Consider the following 22,787-nt stretch of genomic DNA (forward strand, 5'->3'; position numbering starts at 1 on the left):
AATGAGAACAAGGAAGAAGTTGAGATTATGAGAATCTAGAAGTTGAGTGGGGGTTCTCCAGACTTGGACCTCAGACATCGGAAGATGGGTGCTGCTGGTACTTCTGAAGCCAGGCAGCAAGCTGATTCTGGGACTAACCAAAGAACCTAGTTATCAGGGCCAACTGCATCTCCCCAGATAAAGATACTGCTATTGGCCCTGGCCACTGTAACTCAGTTGAGCATAGTCCCATTGAGAGGTCACCAGTTCAATCCCGGGCCAGGGCACATGCCCAGGTTTCGGGCTCGATCCCCAGGAGAAGAGACATGCAGGAGGCAGGCGATCGATGTCTCTCTCTCTCTCTCCTCCTCCTCTTCCTGTCTTTCTTTAGAATCAATAAAAACATATTTGAAAAAAAATACTACTATTGCAGGCATGGTGTTGAACAGCAACAGCAAGCAAACAAGAAGAAATAAATCCCTTCCCTCATCCTGCCTCTCCCACTCTTCCTCTAGTACTCCCTCTTCTCACAAAATATATAAAGCCAGTAGAGAATGGAGAAATGATGGACATGGAGCTGATAAAAATAGTTTAATAAAGACTCAGGTAGCATATAGCATGAAAGACCCAATATGTGTCTCCTATAAGTTCTAAAATGAAAGAATCAAGGGATTGAGGCAGAGAAAATAATCAGATATAAGGCTGAGATTTTTTTCTTTCTTAATTACATGAAAAACAAATCCTTGGATTTAGAAAGCAAGGAGAGTTATGTAAATTGTATATAAATTACATGTAGACACATGGTACTGAATTATAGAACATACGGCCACAGATAAATAAAAAACCAGCTTGCAAAATTTCCTTAGAGGATGTTCTATAACAGTGATAGCAGACTTCTCAGAAGCAAAAATAGGATTCAAGAGAAACTCTATATTAAGTTTCCTGGGGCTAGCATAACAAATGACCATAACTAGGTGTTTTTTAAACAGCAGAAATATACTTATTCAGAGTTCTGGAAACTAGAAACCTGAAATCTAGGTGTTAGCAAGGCCACACACTCTATGGAGGCTTCTTCCAGTTTCTCTGGTTCCTGGCATTCCTTGGATTATGGCACTATCTGAAAACTTAGAATAGAATGGATATCTATAAGAAAAATCGAAGTAGACATTCTATTTAAAGGGGAGACCTAAGAACTATTCCCCTTTAAAGTCAGGAAGAAAGCAAAGATTTCGTCTGTCATTGCTTCTGTTTCACATTGTATTTTATAAGGGTTCCTTCTCTAGAAAGGAAAAGTGTGTGTGTGTGTGTGTGTGTGTGTGTGCGCGCGCGCACACACATTGTATACATATATATGGCTAGGTAGCTGGATTCATTATCGTTATACAAATACTAGTATGGATTTTTTTCCAAAATATATTGTGACCCAATAGCAAGAGAATTCTAACACTCAGATGGTGTTCTCTAAATATAATTTTTGTCTAGAAGGAACCAAGACTGGAGAAATGACTGATTCCAGTACTGTGGCAGTAAAAATACAAGGTGAACTTAGACTAATTTATAACAGAAAGCAAGGAAGCATCTAAGTTCTATCCAAAAATATAGGAGCCAACTGGGAGTCTCAATGGCCAAAATGGGACATTTTGAGCATTGATAAAACAAACAAAAATCTCAATAGATTTTTAAAAATCAAAAAAAGTTGAATATTTATGTGTTCACAATGGTAGTATTTTTTTTTAAATCAGTGATCACCTTAGGAGTTGAATGGGACAACTTGCTATTCTAAAAAATGGTAAAATAGAAAGAAACAAAGCATTTTTGTTTTCTTTACAGACTTTAATTTCAGAATATGCAAATACTTGAGTAAAAGAAGAATTTGGTTAATAAATGTAGCAGGAATAATAGATTAGAATAACAAGTAATGAGAAAGTGGGTCTAGGCAAAGCTTTTCTCAACCAAGGTTTCAGGAAATTGTTATGCCCTAATGCCCTAAAGTAGAAATCTGCTAACTTCTGTAAAGGGCCAGATAATAAATATTTCAGACTTAGCAGCCATAGAATGTTGTGCTCCCATAAAACTTTATTATAACAAAAGCAGTCAGCTAGTTGCCCTACATACTATAGTGGCTGTTTTGCAAACCTCTGCCCTAAAGCATCCATTGTATACAATGAATTAACTTATATCCTATTCATCTTTAGAGGTACTAGATATAGACCTTGGAATTTTTGAGGAAACTAATGTTTCCTCAAACACAACTAATGTTCTCTGCAGCTTAATTCTGTCTTAGAACTCTGGTTAATCTTTAGATGAAAAGACTGATGAGAAAGAATCAGGTTAACTGATGAAATTTAATATCACAGGAGATCAAGGTTCGATTCCCAGTCAGGGCACATGCCCGGGTTACCGGCTCAATCCCCAGTATGGGGCGTGCAGGAGGCAGCCAATCAATGACTCTGTCATCATTGATGTTTCTATCTCTGTCTCCTTTTCCCTTCTTCTCTCTGAAATCAATAAAGACATATTTTTTAAAAAAGGAAAGTATACAGCATCATCTGTGAATTAATACTGCCAAAAAATCAAACCTGTTTGATCACAGCCTCTAGATATAACTACCAGTTTTACAGGAAATTCAAGGGGTAGAGGAACACGTGACACCACAATGAGGATGCCGTCAGCTAAATCCATAATGTGGGAAAGTCTGCAAGAACAAATGACCAAGTTTCTCCAACAAATAAATTGGAGGGAACACTTAGAAATCAACTGGATTTAAGAGACATTATCAACCACATGCAGTATATGGACCTTTTTGGATTTAATTTTAAAAACACACACACACCTTTTAAAAAAATATATTGAACATGTGGAAAATTTGACCCTGATTCAATATTTAATAATGAATAATTTTATAGTCTTAAAATTCATACAGAAGAGCAAAGGGCCAAGGATAGCTAAGGTAATTTCCCAAAACTATAGTAGGAACACTCATTCTTCCAAATAACAGAAGGGACAATGAATGAGATCATGGTATTGTTATAGAGATGGATGACAAGAGCAGTGAAATAGAATACCCAGAAACAGACGTTGGCAGGGGGAGCATGTGAGATCTTTAATAAGTGGTACCAGTACAGCTGCTTATTGATGGGGTTGTGGGGATGGGTAACATCTCTTGCTTCTTATACAAGAATAAGTTCAAGATAGACTAAAGGCGACAACCTTTTTGAAGAAAATATAGGTGAATATCTTCAAGATGTTGAGATTTTAAAAATTTTTTTAAATACAAAGAGTTGCCTGGCTGCCGTGGCTCGGCAGTTGAACATCGACCGATGATTCAGGAGACTGAGGTTTAATTCCCAATCAGGGCACATGCCCAGGTTGCAGGCTCGATCCCCAGTAGAGGGTATGCAGAAGGCAGCCGATCAGTGGCTCTCTCATCATTAATGTTTTTCTCTCTCTCTCTCTTCCTCTCCCTTCCTGTCTCTCAAATCAATAAAGACATACAAAATAAATAAATTTTTAAATACAAGTTCAACTGTAAGTGGAGAGAGATTGATGCATTTTACTCCATTAATTTTTTAAAACTTACATATGGCAGAAACACCATAAACAAAGTGAAAAAAAAGACAAACCATGGAGTAGAAAAAGGTAATTTTCATACATAATCAAAAAGATTATTTAAAGCACTTCTCCAAATTAGTAAGAATTCCAAAACCCACAGAGGGGGGAAAAAAGGGCAAAGTATGTAAGCAGGAAATTCACAGAAGAGGATTGCAAATGCTAGTAAACTGAAAATTTGTTCATTATTATTCCAATGAGAAAAATGAAAATGAAACCATCAGAATTCCATGCCATAACGATCAGTTCGCCAAAATGTTAACTTTTATCTTACCAACTGAGGGTGAGGTAACTAAGATCACTATTGAAAAAATTAGCTATGACCCTTTGGAAAGCACTTTGACAATGTCTTATAAGTTAACATATATACTCCTCTATCTGGCACTTCTACTGCTGGATTTGTATCCTAGAGGGCTTTCATGAATATGCACAAGAGGACTTGTTAAAAGAATGGTTATTATAATACTGTTGCAAATTGCAGTCAACTAGAAAAGGATTAAATTGAGAAATACTATATTAAAGTTAAGGTAGAAATTTTAATTAAGCTTTGACAGTTTGGTAGTATTCATTAATGTAGTTACACTTTTCTATAAGCTTAAAGTCATTCTCTTTTTTAAAAAAAAAACACAAAAGTTGTTGATAGCAAAATGCCTTTCATTAATTAAAGCAGATGCTCTAAGTTTACAAATGAAAATAATGCAGGAACAGAAACACAAGTCAAATAGAACTTAACAAGAAAAACACTTCGCAGAAACACTGCTCATAGCAATGGAAGACATGGGACCTATCCCTTGGGGAAAAGAACAAGATCTATCCTGTCTTCTCCCTTCTGTTTTGGTGCCTAAAAGTGTTCTTCATCCCCCCCCGCCTTTTTCTCCTGACCTTCCTATTCCTTACTGGCATTGAGTGCCCCTTGGGCATGGCTATGAGCCAGGAAAGAAATCATCCATGCCATTTCCAGCTGGCATCTTTTCCAGTGTTCCCAGCCAGACTTACTACTACCACTGGCTTAGAAGGGACCAGCTGCCATTGTGGGGATGGGTTGAGGAGCAAATGCAATTGATGTATATGGATGCCTTTGTAAATGCAAAAGCTTGAGAGCTTGGAGATGTATATAAAATCCTGTATATGTTTCATTTGAGATTCTGGTCCTAAAAATGTATGTGTTTGTTTTGGGGGGTTTTTTTAAATTTATTTTTCTTGATTTTTAGAGACAGGAAGGGAGGGGGAGAGAGAGAGAAACATCAGTGAGAGAGAACCATCTTGACTCCCTCCTGCACGCCCCCTACTGGGGATCGAGCCTGCAACCTGGGCATGTGCCCTGACTGGGAATCAAACGGGCAACCTCGGTACATAGGACACCACTCAACCAACTGAGCCTCACCAAGCCAGGGCTCTATGTTGCTTTGTAGAAAGAGGAAAGGCCTCTGGTAGTACAAAAATAATCCTTACTCAGCCTTCTGGGTTTTTTTTTTCCTTTTTCATCTAATTTCAGTATTCTTCAGCCCTGCTCTTTTCCCTTCCCTCATTCCAGTGCTTGCCATCTGTAGGATCATCCTAATTACCAAAAAGAGAATGGCAAAGGAAGCACAAGTGACTTCATGATACTCCTTTGTGATCTTTATTTCTTCCTTCTCTCACAATGATAAGGATATTTAATCAACATCTTCTTAAGTAGAAAGTACTTAACTCATTTGTACCATGATGCTTTGTTTCCATTGTAGACCGAGCTAAGAGGAGAAAGCTCAGGGAAGAAAGGGCATGGCTGCTGGCCCAAGGGAAGGAGCTCCCCCCAGAGCTTTCCCACCTGGACCCTAATTCCCCCATGAGGGAAGAAAAAAAGGCTAAAGACCTGTGAGTATTTAATGATACTAACAATAGCAACCTTTAACATTTATTAAGCATTTAGGCATTGTGCTAATAAGTACTTTTCTCATTTAACCCTTAAAATAACTGTGTGGTAGGTGATATTCAATGTTCATGAGCTTCTCATTCTGTTACGCTTTTTTGGATTATTCTTTATGTCACAAATATTCATGAGAGTAAAATAAGACCTTGGAAAGAATGTGCTGTTAAATAACTAACACAGGATCATAAATTAAGTTTTGGGTCATCTAAGCCACCCAATCGTTTTACAGATGAGAAAGATGATACTCCCTTTTCTGCTAAAGTATGCTAACCCTCATCTTTCTTCGTAATTATTTTCTGGAGTGTTATCACTGTTACAAACTTATCTGTAATAAAAATTATTGGATCTATTCCAAAACTTGGTGCAACCAGCTGTGTCTGCGTTTGAATTAAGAGTTAAGGAGAGATCAAAGTTACTATTTTCTTATTTTGTGATTTACAGCTTTGAGTTGGATGATGATTTCACCGCCATGTATAAAGGTCAGTTTCCATTCTCAACTATTATGTTTCTGATAAAAGTACTCCTATGTGAGTGTATTAAGTTCTCTTCTTTGGCTCTCAGTTCTAGATGTGGTGAAAGCTCACAAGGATTCCTGGCCGTTTTTGGAACCTGTGGATGAATCATATGCCCCAAACTATTATCAGATTATTAAGGTAGTTAAACCTACTATGCAGTTTTAACTATTGTGGCTTGTGTTTTGCTCTTGCTTTTTGTTGTTGTTTTTTATTTTGTTTTGTTTGAGTTCATTTATTGTTCCTTGAGAGTCAGGGTTGCTGGATGTATACCAGGCTTTTGAGCAACTCAAAAGGGCATGATTCCTTTGCCTCACGGATTATAAGATGTTTTCTCCAGCATATTTATAATTAAATGTGTCCTATTTTAGATCCCAATGGATATTTCAAGCATGGAGAAGAAACTAAATGGAGGTTTATACTGTACCAAGGAGGAATTTGTAAATGACATGAAGACTATGTTCAGGAATTGTCGAAAATATAATGGGGAAAGTAGTGGTAAGTGGTGAAAGGGTTTGCTCTGGATGCACATTGACTGTACCATTGTAACCAAGAATAAAATGCCTTTTCTTTTAGAAATATGTATCCTAATGACTCAGACCGTTCCTTCTGCAATTTAATTAAATTTTTACCGGTTTGGTGTAATGGTCCTAGAGTCACTGTTCAGCCATACAGCCTAGAGCCTCTTAGGACAAGAAACTCAGAGTTTGCCCCAATAGCATCTTTTGTTTATCGGTAGAATTGTCTTTTGTGACCTATAAAAGCTATACCTGGAGGGCAATCCTTATATCTTCCTGTAGAGTATACCAAGATGTCGGATAATTTAGAGAGGTGTTTCCATCGGGCAATGATGAAGCATTTTCCTGGCGAAGATGGAGACACAGATGAAGAATATTGGATCAGAGAGGATGAAAAGCGGGAGAAGAGACGCAGTCGGGCTGGGCGAAGTGGTGGAAGCCACGTATGCACCCGCTCCAGGGACTCCGAAGGGCCCAGCAGGAAACAGCAGCCTGTGGAGAACGGAGGAAAGTCATTGCCGCCTGCACGCCGAGCTCCCTCTTCTGGGGATGATCAGAGCAGCAGCTCCACACAGCTCCCTCTGGAGGTGGGCACCTCAAATAGCCGAGTCCTTCCTCGTCCCCTGCATTATGGTGGGATGCCCAACCAGGCATCCCTTTTAAACCAGATGGTAAGAAATAACAAATTCTGCTAAGGTTTCTCCTAGTTGGTAAATTCAAAGGAAAGGAAAACCTTTTCACTTGGCTCCTCTTCCATGATAATTTTGCTGTATATGAGCGGGGCTTTTTTTCTCCCCACATCTCTCCTTCCTTTATTATTCATTCATTTCAAATCCTCCTCTCTTAATCATTTGAACCACACATTCTCAATGTGGGCAAAAATTGGGATTAAAAAATCACTCTCAAGTCATCTTATGTATAAAGTGCAGAGGTACAGCTCCAGCCAGGTGGCTCAGTTGGTTGGAGCGTCATCCCGTACAAAAAAAAGGTTGCAGGTTTCTTTCCCAGTCATGGCACATACCTGGGAGGTTGCAGGTTCAATCCCTGGTCGGGGCCCATACAGGAGGCACCCAGTTGATGTTTCTTCCCCTCTCTCCTTCCCTTCCTCTCTCTTTCTCTCTAAAATCAATAAAATATTCTCAGGTGAGGATTAAAAAAAGAAAGCACAAGCTACATACAATACAAACGATATACAGCCTCTCTGTGGTATTAAAATTTCATGGTGGGGGGCAATTAGGGGGGGAAATTGGCTAACAAGGCTCTTGGCGGTGAGGGGACAATCATGAAAAAGATAAGTTTTTCTCAGCTAGAGACGGAAAGTGCTTTGGGGTCAGGAGCTAGTCCTGATCTAGGTGAGCCCATGTGCTAGCAGTCTTCCCTTCTTGGTACTCTGTGCTGGGTGTTAGTGGTCTGTTATGTTCATCTTCAGGAAAGTCCTTATTTTCTTTCTAATGTCTGTGCTTTCTTTTCCCACTCCCACTCTTTGCCTTTACGCAATACCCTACAGAGGCCAGCAGTACCAGGAACATTTGGCCATCTTCAAGGATCAGATCCTGCCAACTTATATGTCCCCTCTAGAGTCCCAGAACCACACCCTGGAGAGCCTATACAGCAGCACCAGCCTTTTGCCATGCAGGTAAGCAACCTACTCATTATATGCAGGTACAAAGAATCTCAAAGGTAACTTTTAGAAATACAGTCTTTTCCTAGGTTAAATTTAATTATCTCCTATTCTGTAGAGTATGTTACTATAGATGAAGCATACTACAAGGTATACCTTATTCTATGGGCCTATCTTCTCTTTTCTTGTTGCCAGCCTCCAGTTGGAATTAACAAACACCGAGGACCCAGGCTGGGCATGCCTGAAGAGAAGCAAGTGTGTGGGGGACTGAGGCACCTTTCTAACATGGGATCACATCCTGGATCCTTGCCTCTTGGGCAGATGAGTGGCCCCAGTCAGGATGGAAATATGTATTCCCTAACTCAATTCCAGCCAGCATTTATTCCACCCAGACATGGAGGGGTTCCAGTCCGACCCCCAGACTTTCCTGAAAGCTCAGAAATTTCTCCCAGCCACATGTACCGATCATACAAATACCTGAATCGAGTACACCCTGCTGTCTGGAATGGGAACCACGGTGCTACAAACCCAAGACCCTTAGGGCCAGATGATAAGCCCCTCATGGGACCAGGACCCTCTCACCAGCCTCGTACTCTTGGTCACATGATGGATTCCCGAGTGATGAGACCACCTCTTCCTCCAAACCAGTGGACTGAACAGTCAAGCTTTCTACCTCATGGTGTTCCTTCTTCAGGGTATATGCGACCACCCTGTAAATCTGGTGGGCATCGGTTACAGCCACCTCTAGCACCAAATCCCCTGTTTGGAGCACCCTCCCAGGTTCTGCGAGGGGTGCAAGGAGGGGACTCCATGATGGACAGCCCAGAGATGATCGCCATGCAGCAGCTTTCCTCCCGCGTTTGCCCGCCAGGTGTGCCTTACCACCCCCAACAGCCTGCTCCCCCCCATTTACCTGGCCCTTTTCCACAGGGTGCACACTCAGCATCAGTTAGTGTGTCAACCCCCAAGCCTGCCTTGGGGAACCCTGGAAGTACACAGGATAACAGTGAAATACAAGAGCTTGGAAATGACCGAGGTAATTTACTGTCACTTTTGTCTGACTTCTGGCCCTTTAAGCTATTATTTCATGAATAATCTTTTTACACAGTATCAAACCAAATAAAACCAAATAAACTGGTTTCCAGATTCTCTTTCTTGAACTGCTCAGGGTTGGGCCAATCATGGTATTATTTTTTATCCAAAAGGATTTTGGGCAATGGTGATAACTACATAGATGAAGTACTTGTTTTGCAGGCACCCTTTTTGAGACTTGCATATATTAACTCGTTTCATTCTCAGAACAACCCTTCCAGATAGCTGCTATTATTAGCCTTGTTTTTATAGATGGAAAGTCCAAGACACAAGGATAGTGGATGATTTGCTCTGATCTACCTAGTAAGTGGTAGAACTGAGTTTTGAACCCAGACAGACTGGATCCAGCATCCACGTTTTTAATCACAGCATCATCAAACTGCCTTTAAAAATTTCTTTCTGAAAGTTATCATTATGAAATAAGTTTTCAGTATTTTACTTAAAGTCTAATTATTTCTATCCTTTTATTCCTTGGATACATATCAATATCTAATAAGAATAAAGAATAGTGAGATTGCCCCCAGACAGAATGGCTTAATCGATGGAGCATTATTATCCTGTGCACCGAAAGTTCTCAGCTTTAGGGTACATGCAGGAGGCAACTGGTCAGTGTTTCTCACATCGATGTTTCTCTCTCTCCCCCCCTTCCCCCTCCCCCCCTTCTCTCTAAAATCAATTAAAAATTTTTTTTTTTAAAGCATTCAGATGAGATAAATATTTTTATTTGTTCAGTAAATATTGATTCCCCATTTTGTTCGAATACTGAGGGTATGGTGGGGAACAAAACAGAGTCCCTGCTCTATGGAGTTTATGCTCTGATAGGTCACAAATCAGGGACTGGCCTCCTGAGACCCATCATTCCCTGGTCTCACTGTGTTGTTTTAGAGTCTCCCAGCCTGACCTACAATTCTAGTTACAACCGTACCTTCCTGACATATTCCACATGTATGTACTTAGAGTCCATGCCCTTTCACTAATCTGACTGTGACAACACAGGAGGAGGGAGGCAAGGACATCTCCATTCTTTGACAAACGTTTTGAGTAGCTGTAGTTTCTGGGTCTTGCCTCCTGGTCTTCAAAAGGGAGTGTGCAAGGACCTCAACATCGTGACCCCTTTCAGGAATTCTCAAATTTTCTAGCTGAGCTTTGGCCATACATCTACTTCAACCCTTACTCCCCTTATCTGACTGCTTATCATGTTCTTTGCATTATCATCTCCATTGGTATTGTCATTTCAGCTACTGAATTGTTATTTTGTTCTCCATTTTCTTGCAGCAGATCCCTTGCCTGGGCTCGAGAAACCACCAAGTGTTGGTGCCTCAGAGGGGGTGTACCTCAAACAACTACCTCACCCTACGCCTCCTGTACAGACCAACTGTAGCAGGCAGAGCTCACCACAAGAAAGGGAAGCAGAGGGCCCAGAGCTCAAAAACGACTCTGCAGCATCTGAAGGCAACTGTCAGGCAACAAAGGGCAAAAATACCTGGCCCTCGGAGAGTAGCTACACCAGCCCAGCAGCCCAGGGATGTATGAGGGACCTCTCCACTCTGGCAAATAGAGGAGCGCTACCTGAAAATGGAGTGGTGGTTGAAGCACCCCCTTGTGGATCAGAGGAGAAGGGCCTTGATGGTAGTGGTACAGAAAAGCCACTCTGCCCCAGAGGTAAAACATTACAGGAAACCATGCCATGTACAGGACAGAACCCAGCTACACCTCCCAGTGCAGACCCCAGTTTGATGGGAGGCACTGTCAGTCAGTTTTCTCCCTTGTATATGCCTGGCCCAGAATACCCAAATTCAGCTACACATTACCACATCAATTCTGGCCTGCAAGGTCTGGGCCCTGTGATGGGAAGTAAACCCTCAGTATCACATCCTCAGCATTTTCCCCCTAGGGGCTTTCATTCTAACAACCCCCATTCTGCAGTCTTTCCCCGTTACCGCCCCCACCAAGGAATGAGGTATTCCTACCAGCCACCACCTCAGCCTTCCTACCATCACTATCAGAGAACTTCTTATTACACATGTCCACAGGGCTTTTCTGACTGGCAGAGACATCTTCATCCCCCAAGAAGCCCAAGTGGGCCCCCACCTAGTCAGCCTCATCCTCCAAGACCCCTCTTCTCAGATAAGAATGCCATGGTTAATCTACAAGGCTGTGAGACACTGAATGCTGCCTTAACTTCCCCAACCCGCATGGATGCAGTGGCTGCTAAGGTCATTGCAGCTGATGGGCAGAACCCTGGTCCAGAGGAAGAGAAGCCAGATGAATCTATGGAGAGGCCAGAGAGTCCCAAAGAATTTTTAGACCTAGACAACCATAATGCAGCTTCCAAGCAACACAGTTCATTGTCAACCAGCGAGTATCTTTATGGAACTCCTCCTCCACCTCTTGGTTCAGGGATGGGGTTTGGTTCATCTGTTTTCCCACCTCATGGTGTAATGCTACAAACAAGGCCTTCCTATACACCTCAACGGCCGACCAGTCATCTCCAGCCCAGGGCATATTCTTCCCCTGTGGCTGCTCACCCACCTCACCATCCAGTAACTGCCCAGCCCAACGGCCTCTCTCAGGAGGGCCCCATGTACCGCTGCCAGGAAGAGAGCCTAGGCCACTTTCAGGCTGTAATGATGGAACAAATTGGCACTGGAAGTGGAATAAGGGGACCTTTCCAGGAAATGTACAGACCATCCAGGTAAGATTCATTTGATTTATTTTTTTCCCTGAAAAAAGAGTAGATGTTAGTTCTTAAAAGAAAAATGGCCTTAGTAATGAAGATAAACTTTAGTGGTCTTCTGGGACCAAGAAGAGCATGTGAATTGTTGATGTGGAGACTTAATGGAAATGTATTAGCCATGAAGTTTGATTTGTATCTTTGGCATTTTTTTCCTAATGAAAATGAATTGACATTTAAGTGACTGTCTAGTTAAATTTTGATATTGAAAACATGATGGGCATAGTTTGTGAGCTATAGGCAAAGGCTTCAGCATTGTTTCTGAGTTCATACACTCTAACCACAGTAAAATAGGTTCCTCCAACCCTGGCAAGGTGGGGGGAGGGTATCATATTCAGTTAAAGTTAAGAGACCCAATCATAAAATTAATATTATTCAACTTAAAAACCACCATGCCCCTCCCCAACACCAACCTAAGAAGACCTTACCTCCAAAACCTTACTGCCATTTAACATTTTGTCATATTGTTTCCTACCTCGCTAAATATGTTTGTTTTATTTCTTTCCTATCCCTTTTTTCCTAAACCATCAGAAAGTAAATTTTAGACATCATGACCCTTTATTCCTAAATACTTCAGAACACATATCCTAAGAATAAGGACCATTGTCCTGGACCACAATCTCAAACTATTTATCACCCAAGGAAAAGGATATTAATAGTATCTAATATAGAATCCTAATTCCTCCACTGGTTTCCAAAATGTCTTTTATAGCTATATTTCTTTGTTGTTGTTTTTGGTGGTTTTTTCCATTCAAGATCCAGTCAAGATGTATATATTTACACTTGTTTGTTGTCTGTTTAGTCTATTTTACAACATTCATCCCATTATTGCATTGTTTTCTTTTGTCTTTCAGAACCCAGCCAGTTCTCATGTAGTGTCCTAAATGTTGGATTCTTATTATTCGCTCATGTTTAGAGTCGAGTTAAACAATAAATAAGTGGTCATGTACTTAATACATCATACCTAGAGGCACATAATGCCAGTTTTTTCCCAGTATTGATGATTCCTAGTTTAATCACCTGGATAATTAAGGCAGTATTTGCCTGAGATTTTCATGATTAAAGTATCTTTTTTCCTTTCATTCTTAACTGCTCCTTTCTCATTGCTATAGAATGCAAATGCATCCAGTCCAGTCACAGTCCTCTTTCCCAAAGACACCAGCACCAGCAGCATTGCAGGAAGAGCTGCCACCACATAAGCCCCCAACACTCCCTCTTGATCAGGTAAGAAGTGCCAAAAATGAGAGTTCTGTTTATTCCTGCAGGTGGTAGAAAAGAAATTCATAGTCCCAATCTGCATTGGGGATCCACTGATGCAGAGCACCGACTTAAGTTATACATGAATTTTTAGCTGCATGGTGCATCGGCACCCCTAACCCCATCTTTCTTATTTATTTTTTTTAAAAGGGTTGTAACTCCAGTCACATAGACATGAACACTGGACATTAGAAGCAACCTATTTATCTACAAGATTGCCTTCTGCATCTTTGAGTCACAGATTTTCAACTGAGTACTTTAAAGAAAAGAAACTGACCTCCAGATGTGGGGACTTGTATACTATGACCCTAAGCCATCTCCTCTCTTTCCCACCCCCCCTTTTTAAGCCAAGATGCTCCATTCTATCTCAGTGCCTTTTCTCAGAATGTTTTGTTGCCTCTTCAACTTACCAAAGCTGCTTGTCTTTCTTGGCTCTTCTTCCCTGGGCACTTCCTTTTCTGGGCCTCCCAGAATTTGTGCCCCTTTCTTTTTTTCTCTTTTTTAAAATTTATCTTTATTGTTGAAAGTATTACAAATGTCCTCCTTTTTCCCCCCATGGATCCCCTCTACCCTGCACTACCCACCCCCCAGGCCTTCACCACACTATTATCTGTGTCCAAGGGTTATGCATATATACATATAAGTTCATAGGTTAATATGTCCCCACCCACTCCTGCCTTCCATCTGAGATTCATCAGTCTGTTCCATGCTTCTGTCTCTGGATCTGTTTTGTTCATCCGTTTATTTTGTTCATTAGATTCCACATATGAGTAAGATCATGTGATACTTGTCCTTCTTTGGCTTGCTAATTTCTATTAGCTTAATACTCTCCAGGTCCCACAATGCTGTCTCCAAGGGTAAGGGATCCTTTGTTTTTACAGCTGCATAGTATTCTGTGGTATAAATGTCCAAGAAGGTGCTTGATATGATTTCAGTCTTCTTGAACTTGTAGGGACTTGTTTTGTGTCCTAACATGGTGCTCTTTGAGAATTTCCCATGTGCACTTAAAGAGAATATATATTGTACAGCTTTGGGGTGAAATGTTCTGTGAATATCAATTAAATCCATCTGATCTAGTGTGTCATTTAGAATCACTTATTTCCGTGTTGATTTTTTTGTCTGGAAGATCTATCCAGTAAAGTCAGTGGAGTGTTGAAGTCCCCTGCTATGACTGTCGATATCTCCTTTAAAGTCCTCCAGAAGTAGTTTTTCTTTACTTCAGCCTGTGTGAGCCTTTTGTTCTGAGGTGGGACTCTTGTAGATAGCATATATTTGGGTCTTGTTTTTTTTATTCATTCAGCTACCCTGTGCCTTTTTGTTGGAGCATTTAATCCATTTACATTTAAAGTTATTATTGATAGGTACTTATCTAGTGCCATTTTAATTCTTTATGCCTATGTTTCTCATTTTTTCTATTTCAACTTCTTGTTATAGCAGTCCCTTTAACATTTCTTGCAATGCTGGATTGGTCTTGATAAACTCCTTTAGCATTTTTTTTTTGTCTGAGACACTCTTTCTTTCCCCATCTATTTTGAATGATAGCCTTGCTAGATGGAGTAGTCTTGGTTTCAGATCCTTGCCTTTCATTACCTTGAATACTTCATGCCATTCCCTTCTGGTTTGTAGAGTTTCTGATGAGAAATCAGCTGACAGCCTTATGGGAGCTCCTTTGTAGGTAACAGATTGCTTTTCTCTTGCTGCCTTTAAGATACTCTGTCTTAAATTTTTGGCATTTTAATGTGTCTAGGGTGGGCCTCTTTGGCTTCTTCTTGCTTGGGACTCTCTGCCTCCTGAACTTGTGTGATTTTTCCTTGACCAGGTTAGGGAAGTTTTCTGCCATTATTTCTTCAAACAGGTTCTCTAACCCTTGCTTACTTTCTAGGTCTTCTGGAACTCCTATGATGTGAATATTGTTATGTTTCATGCTGTCCCACAGCTCCCTTAAACTGTCCTCCTGTTTTTTAATTGTTTTTTATTTTTGGTTCTCTGATTATTTTTTTTTCTACCCTGTCTTGTAATTCACTGATCCAGTCCTCAGCTTCCTCTAATATGCAGTTTATTTCTTCCAATTTTTTTTTTTTTTTTTACTATGTCATTCTTAATTTCCTTCATAGTTTTCGTTTCTTTTCTCATGTTGTTGAGCATCCTTACAATCAGTATTCTGAGCTCTATGTCTGATAGATAGCTTATCGCCATTTCATTTGGCTCTTCTTCTGGATAATTATTTTGTTCTTTTATTTGGGGCTTGTTTTTTTGTCTCCCCATTTTGGCTGCCTGCTTGGATTTGTTTCTGTAGATTAGGTAGATCTGCTAGGACTCCCAGTCTTTTGGATGGTCTCTAGTGCAGGCCAATGTCAGACACTGTGACTGGCCTTGAGTAGTACACTGTTTGAAGTTTTACACACTCCAAAGCTTGTAGTCCCCTCTGCTGGGGCTAGGTGCATTTGGACAGGACCAAGAGGCTCACCAAGGTCTGCTTTTCCAAGGTTGGGTACAGAAGCAGATCAGGCAGGCCCTAACCCCATCTTTCAATTGAAGTCATTATCCATGACTTCATTGCTATTCTGAAAAAATCTTTTAAGGTGTCCTGTTGATACAGGCACTTTTCCTAGAAAGTGCCTCATGTCGTGCAGGCAAACAGGTAAAAAGGGCACTCAGGGCCTGTGCTCAAAGTTGACTCAGCAGTGGGAAAGATCAAGATGAGGCCTCTGAAAGTAGCTTCTCTATTATTGCAACATGTTCCTTTTTTCTTTGCTTAGTTAACCAGCTGTTTGGAGATTATTTAAAGTTCATTTTTCCAAGCCAGCTATTAGCATGTATTTTGATACAATCCCTTGCCTATTTTATCTTTTCCACCTATTTGATTTTCAAGAGACTAGGCAGTCAAGTTTTTAAATAGTAACTACCTTTGAGTGCTGCTTCTGTGCCTGGCACTGTGCTAAGAGGTTTTCCGCACAGTCTTATTTCACTTAGGCTCTCCCTCAACCTCCATGAAGTAGTTGTCAGCAGCAGCAGCATTTCCTGGTGTATAAGAAGTCCTACAGATAGATACTTGTGGGTGTTTGAATGGGAGTCCCAGCACTTTCATGCCCCCTCTTAAAGTAAACTGAGGCTGGAGAAACAAAATCTAGCCATTTCCCCAGATTAAAGGAACAGCTCTTTAGCTTATTTAATTTTTTTTTTTTTTTAGCAACACAAATGTGAACCATCCTTGTTTAAATCATCCTTGTTTTGCTTTTCCCAGAGCTAGTCCAAGGAGGAAATAACCCCTAAGGAAACAGAAAGCTGCACATGAAGACTGGAACATGGAGAATTTGGGGAACAATCCTCACCCATCTTTATTCCTGTCACCCTGCTATGGCTCCTCACAGTGTACCATCGCATGCCATCCAGGAGCTGGAGCCATGCCCACAGCCCTAGAAGCACTCTGCTTAAATAACACACAGTTTGCAAGGGTCCTAGTCAGAGATCTCTTGCGTGTCTGATAGCCAAGAACAAATGAATTGGAATTAATGATGGCTTCCAAGTCCTGAGACTTGTTCAGGGAAATCATCTAAAACTTGGGAGGGGCATGCATAAGAATAGAATGGAGTGGTGCTTGTAAACTTTCATGAGCAGCTAAACTCAGGTATATATTTGGGGAAAGAACTACTCATAGTATTAATGTCTTTGGAGTTGGGTCCAGTTTACAGAATTTTCATGTTGCCTTTTAAAATAATTTTTGTTGGTGGTGGTGAATGTATTGTACATAAACTGGGCAGGTGGGTGGGGATCTGGAAGAAATGGAAGTCCTAACTGGTGGGCACACAGCACTGGAGTGATCTTACCTGTTTACAATTTCGTCACACTGAATACTTTGGGAGCTAGAGAAAAAGGTAGAAAAGGAATACTCTTGTATGTCACTGTGTTTTCCTCAGTGGCCAGCTGTCCTTTAAGAGTAAAGGCCTTCTTTTCAATCCGTCCAAGAGAGTTTTGTTCCACTGCCCCGCTGCTTAGTTTCTCAGTTCAGAGGCAGAGTGCTCTCATGGCCTTCCAGAAGTTTCCACCCAGAAGCAGGCTGCCCTTGTGGCTGATGGCGTAGGTCTTGGACTGGGAGATCAGTGCCCTTCCTGGTTTGCCACCACATCTACCAGAGTTGTAAACCAATATCACTAGAGTGTTTTCTTATTAGAAGAGAAAATGAATCGTCCTCTTCACAGGCCTGCTGGAACTGTGATCTGGAAGGCATCACACAGAGCTTTCTGGCACAGATCACATTTTGTGGAAGTGACTACTCAGGTTTGTATATGTTAGTATCAATAAAGAAATTGCACAGTTTTGAATAGGAAAAATGTATTCTATAGGTTTACAGTTTGAATTTAGAAATATTTCACTATATATAGTCCTTATTTTAAGTGAATCATAGTAAAATAAGTCATGGTGATTTAAAATAGCTATCAAGAACAAGTTCTTGGGAATCATTTGTCTTATATGTGATAGGAAACAGTTTTACAGTATTAAATTACTTTATTACAGTTATAGAAGTGAATTACACTGGGTGCTCCCTGTTTAGCATTCTGTATTTGATTTTAGCTGAGATGCCACCAAAGTTAGGGCTTATATGAATATGCCACAAAGAAAGAACAAACTAAGGAAAATGCCCTGGAATTATAGATTTTTGTAAAGAATAGCATATTTTTTAACATGCCTTTGGGATAGTGGAAAAGCTACAGAGGTATATTAACCTGCCCTAGTTACTTATAAATTCATCTGTGTGGGGGCCAGTAGAACCTTTCCCTCCAATTCTAACATCCTTGATGAAATACTGAACTATCATGTTTAAAGTTTGCTAACTATATGCTATCCTTAGGAAAAGAAACAGATTGGAAACATTTATGTTATACAAATGTACCCCAAGACACCAGCTCCAGTATAAGGGAAATTCATACATATAAAGGTGTTCTGGTTGACCTGGCATTGTGACTCACAGCTCAGGCAGGACTGAGAACTGAGTAGGGAACACAGATGCCTCTAAGTCAATGCACAACAATACAAATTCCTCTCAGACTTTAATTTTAAATTTGGCGTGCTTTTAAGTGGAATGAGTTTTGAGGCTGTGTTCTCATTTTATCCTAATACTTGTTAGTAACCTATCTTGGGCATAATCTGGTTTAGAAGAAGGAAGAGGTCAGCATTCTCTGCAGGAAGAGCAGATTAGAAGGTTTGAGGATGGGTCTCAGCCAGCCCTTGAGCTAGTTGTGGCAGATGGCATGGTGGAAGAAGTACTACTTCTGTTTCTGTGTTTGTGCAAAAGCAGGGAGGAGGAAAAGACCAGCTGGTCTTTACAGCTAGCTTAGGCCTGGCTAGACCTGGTCTTGGCCTAGAACATTCTGCCACTGATAGCCTTTCTGTTTTCGCGTAAAAGCTGGTTTGAGTGAGAGACCTCTGCTCCTCCCTGAACTAGGAGCATGCTAAACTTAAGGCCTCTTGCCCCGGTGCTAAAGCTGTAGAGATTGCTTTGTGCTGAACTCCTTGGGGCCTGGATAGAAGTGAGCGAAAGCAGTAGTTGGCTGATGTGTACCCTTTCCTTTGAGCCAGCTGTGTACACACTGCTTGAGGTAACCCTTTCTCCTCACTCTCCAAGACCCTTACCCCCTATTGTTAGAAGCTGTGAACAGTATAGGGGAAAAAGTCAGTCAATTCTTTTATCCTTAATCTCCCTTCTTGGTAGGCAGAAAGGTGAGAAAATAAGGAAAATGATAGGAAATTGAACTACTGTATTACAACACTGTGAACAAGGGCAACAGATACATCACCAGCCTTGCTGCATCCTGTGTGGAAATTTGGTTGTACATTACAGGTACAGTGTTTCATCCCTGTTTGTATATCCTGAGCTTTAACTGGTCTTTGAAGTAGAGATCTGCTAGAAGTTGTCAGGAGCTGCAGGAGTGCACATGGTAAACTGCTGTAGGCTGCTCGCCCACACATTCCCCACACAGGCTCTTTTTTTTCTGACCTTTTTTTCTCCCTAGTACTCTCTTTCCAAGTGTCTTAAGGTGATTCATTTGCTATCTTCTCCATTAGGGAATGAATGGTGATTAGGTGACATGCTATAACTAGAAAGTAGAGTGTAAGGAGATCCTAAGAAGATCTGCTCTCAGGCTAGAAGGACTTACACACTGGATCACTGCAGCCTGGTCAGGGTTTTGGCTCTCAGTGGTCCCCAAGAAGGACAGCTGCACTTTGTGAAGGATGGGTCTCACACCTATTTGATTTTACATTCATGGCTAACCTTAAGTTGTTAATAAGTTAGAAGCTCTTTCCGCAAGACCCAAGAGAAATAAAATATCCAGAAAGAAAAGAAGAGCCTTTTGTAAAGTTGCTGGTTTGGGTTTTATTTTCTCAGTCTGTTCATTTGAAAAGTGCCTATTGTCTAAAATTTATTACAGTGTGTATTTGGAGAGTAAGGAAGGACAAAATATGCAGATTCTTGTTCATATAATTTTTTCCACTCTACTTTTTAAAAATAAGATGTAAAGCCACTTCATCTCTCTTTAGGTCAGGTTCTTCTGATAGTGCATATGAGCTTACTATTAACAATTGTTTATTCTCAGTAAGCCCAAGTCAGACTGCTCCCGAAGGGCAAGCTTTCCCATGCCTATCTTCATTTTGTGGTTATGAGAACCTTTAGACCTGTGGTTTGTGCCCTTTAGTCCAATCAAACCTCAGCATTTAAGTGTCACCTTGCACTAGCCTAGCCCTGTAACCTTGGAAGTGCTTGTCCTGACTAATCATTTGGTGTCTGTAGCACTTATCTGCTGTATTGTTATTTATACTATTCCTTTGTTGGTTGAACTTTTTTCTTGCCTTTTTTCAGTGGACATTCAAATCTATAATATGCTGATCTTAAGACCTGATTTGAAACTTCACAGGAAGTCTTAACCCAGCAGTCCCAAGGCAAGGACAATTACATAGTGTCAAGAATCCGGACATGCTTTCAGATAAACTCTTTAAGGAAATGAAAGGCTTAAAGTTTTCTAGCATTATTGCCCCCCTTTGTGCCTGTCAGTCAGTTCGCCCCCTGCCAGATTCTTCTTGAAGCCCAATTGCAGGAATTAACTCTGTGTGTGAAAGTGAAGGACTCTTCAACCCTGACGCTTTCTGGGATGCAGTGTTTCTGCAGACAGCACTCTGTTCAACACTGCAGTGAGGATACTTGGAATTTTGGTTGAGCATGCAGAGATTTTTACTCCAGGGCTCACATTGCTGTCTAGGAACCAAGACTGATTGAGCCTTTCTGTGTGAGAAGAACCCAGACCCCCATTTTCTTTTTTGGTTGGTTGGACTCTGCCATGCATTCTTAGGACACTGAGCCGTTCTTGCTTTCCTTTTGGTAAAACAACTTAAGTGAACACTTTAGCATCTCATCTCTCGTATGAAGCTGTGCACAAGCTTTGTCTGCACGCTGGGTGTTTATTCCTCTCTGCTTCATAGGACCTTTGTTAAACAGACTTTTGGAGAGGCTGTCTTCTGGCTAGTCTCTTTAATTCTGCACCAGGGATTCACTGAACCTTTATGTAGATATGCCTGATAATTCCATTAATTGTCCTGTGCATTGGGGTTGGAAACGGGGGTATGGATATTTAGTAAGTTACTGAAATGCTGAACACCCATTCACACACTCTGTGAGACTCCTTTTCCATAGCTGGGCTCGGGTCCCTCACCTTCCTGCCTTGCACATAGCTCCTCAGAGCCCAGGCCAGTGTCCACCAGCCTGTGACACACAGGGTCAGGGATTCTTTGTGCCTGCTGCAAAGGCTGTGTGAACTTTGTTGGCCAATATTGGAAAGGGGAATGCTATTTATTTTTATAGTGTATATTTTGTCGTGGTCTGCTGATTCCCTGTTTCACTGAGAGCGACACTTACCTCAATAGTTAGTTCAATGTTGTGTTTTGGATAATTTTTGAAAAAACTTTTTTAAAAGCTTTTTGATCCTTGGAGGTCTGTAGATTTATTTCCATATGAACTGGTTATTTTGTATAAAGTACATTCTTAAAATAGCAAGTCTCTGATATGTGTGTGTTGTGTGTGTCTGTGTCACTTTTATTATCAGGGCAAACTCCCATCAGGACAGAGGTTTGAACTAGGTCCCAGTGCCATCACCTAAAACATGTCTTCCCAGCCCTGGCTGGTTAGAGTTTCGGCCCGCACACTGAAGGGTTGTGGGTTCGATTTCTGCCCCCTGGGCTCGTGGAAAGCAACCAATCAATGTTTCTCTCTTCCGCTCCCCTCTTTCCTTCCCTCCCAGTCTCTAAAAATCAATGAAAAAATATTCTCAGGTGAGGATTAAAAACAACAACAAAAAAGTCATAGTTGGTTGGGTATCATTCCATGCACCAAAGGATTGAAGATTCAATTCCTGTTCAGGGTACATACCTAGGTTGTGAGTTTGATCCCCGTTTGGAGTGTATACAGAAGGAAACTGGTTGATGTTTCTCTCTTACATCAACGTTTCTTTCTCTCCCCCTCTCCCTTCCTTTCTCTGAAATCAGTAAGAACATATCCTCAGGTAAGGATTAAAAAAAAAAAATGTCATCCCACCCCAGCCTTATTTAGTCAAGGCAAGTAGTGTTGGTTGGCACTGGGAGCAGTCAACCCTGTGCAGGTGTTCTGTGTGCTCCAGAGAACTTAAGAACAGTAACAAAACTTTCAGTTCTACACAGTGTCAAGGATAAAAGACTCCTCCTACCTCATGCATTCACCACCACCACCCGCCCCCATACCACCTACATATTCCCAGCCATTGGTACAGCATCTTAAACACACTTGTAAGACATTAATTTTGATCTTCCAAAATGTAGGGTGGACTAGGCCTGGTAAGTGAACACAGTTGATAATGGGGGAACTGTGGGCAGCTCTGGCCTGGAGCCATCTGAATTCACATGGCCAAAGTAGGAGCCACAAGTTAAGTAAGTGGGTACTTTTAAAAGTAGCCACCCTATCAGCTATAGCCCTGAGACCCCCAAATTCCTGGCCTGGTTTAGCCTTAAATAACATCTTGTAAAATAACTGCATTCTGTAAAAAGTGTACCAGACAGTACCAATTTTCTGATCGGTTCACTCTGGGTTTATCACCTCCTGGGGCAATGATAGATCTTTACATATCAACCTCCAGTTGTTTGGTGTCAGATTATCCCACATTATTTGCTAACATTTTTGAGTACTTTCATCCTGTTTCTGTTTTAGAACGGTTGCCATTTCATTCTATAAAAAGCATGTTTCTTATAAAATACTATGTCTATATTATTTTCTAGTTTAGTAGTTGTATTTCCATATAATTTTTGAAGCAAAAATTTTAAGTGAAAGATCATTAGTAAGCCCTAGCTAGATGTGACATGGTGCTCGTCAGAATGTTTGTCTCACTTGACTCTGTCTCTTTTCTCCTGATGGGGGGCAAGGTGGGTGGGACACTGTCTGGCCTGGCTCTCCTTGCTGTCCTACGGATGTAACAATGGCATGGTCAGCATCAACTCCCTTCTGAGCATAGTAGTTTCAAACCCTTCAAATTCATGTAAA

General features: G+C 41.0%; 1 protein-coding gene across 3 annotated transcripts in view; it reads left to right on the plus strand.

Moving 5' to 3' along the window:
• Positions 1 to 19,345, plus strand: part of CECR2 (CECR2 histone acetyl-lysine reader) — a 162,684-nt gene extending 143,339 nt beyond the window's left edge. For 2 of the 3 annotated variants that reach the window (XM_016213786.2, XM_016213787.2), the window contains 10 exons: positions 5,313 to 5,442; positions 5,939 to 5,976; positions 6,059 to 6,150; positions 6,381 to 6,507; positions 6,810 to 7,198; positions 8,035 to 8,163; positions 8,344 to 9,184; positions 10,516 to 11,935; positions 13,087 to 13,198; positions 16,476 to 19,345. In XM_016213786.2, the coding sequence (XP_016069272.1) occupies positions 5,313 to 5,442; positions 5,939 to 5,976; positions 6,059 to 6,150; positions 6,381 to 6,507; positions 6,810 to 7,198; positions 8,035 to 8,163; positions 8,344 to 9,184; positions 10,516 to 11,935; positions 13,087 to 13,198; positions 16,476 to 16,481 (3,284 nt within the window). In that variant the 3' untranslated portion in view covers positions 16,482 to 19,345. The remainder of the gene's footprint in view (positions 1 to 5,312; positions 5,443 to 5,938; positions 5,977 to 6,058; positions 6,151 to 6,380; positions 6,508 to 6,809; positions 7,199 to 8,034; positions 8,164 to 8,343; positions 9,185 to 10,515; positions 11,936 to 13,086; positions 13,199 to 16,475) is intronic. The other variant, XM_087814394.1, reaches the window with a different exon arrangement.
• Positions 19,346 to 22,787: the final 3,442 nt, after the last annotated feature.

Source organism: Miniopterus natalensis, chromosome 2 (genome assembly GCF_054644295.1).
Source record: "Miniopterus natalensis isolate mMinNat1 chromosome 2, mMinNat1.hap1, whole genome shotgun sequence".
Classification (NCBI taxonomy): domain Eukaryota; kingdom Metazoa; phylum Chordata; class Mammalia; order Chiroptera; family Miniopteridae; genus Miniopterus; species Miniopterus natalensis.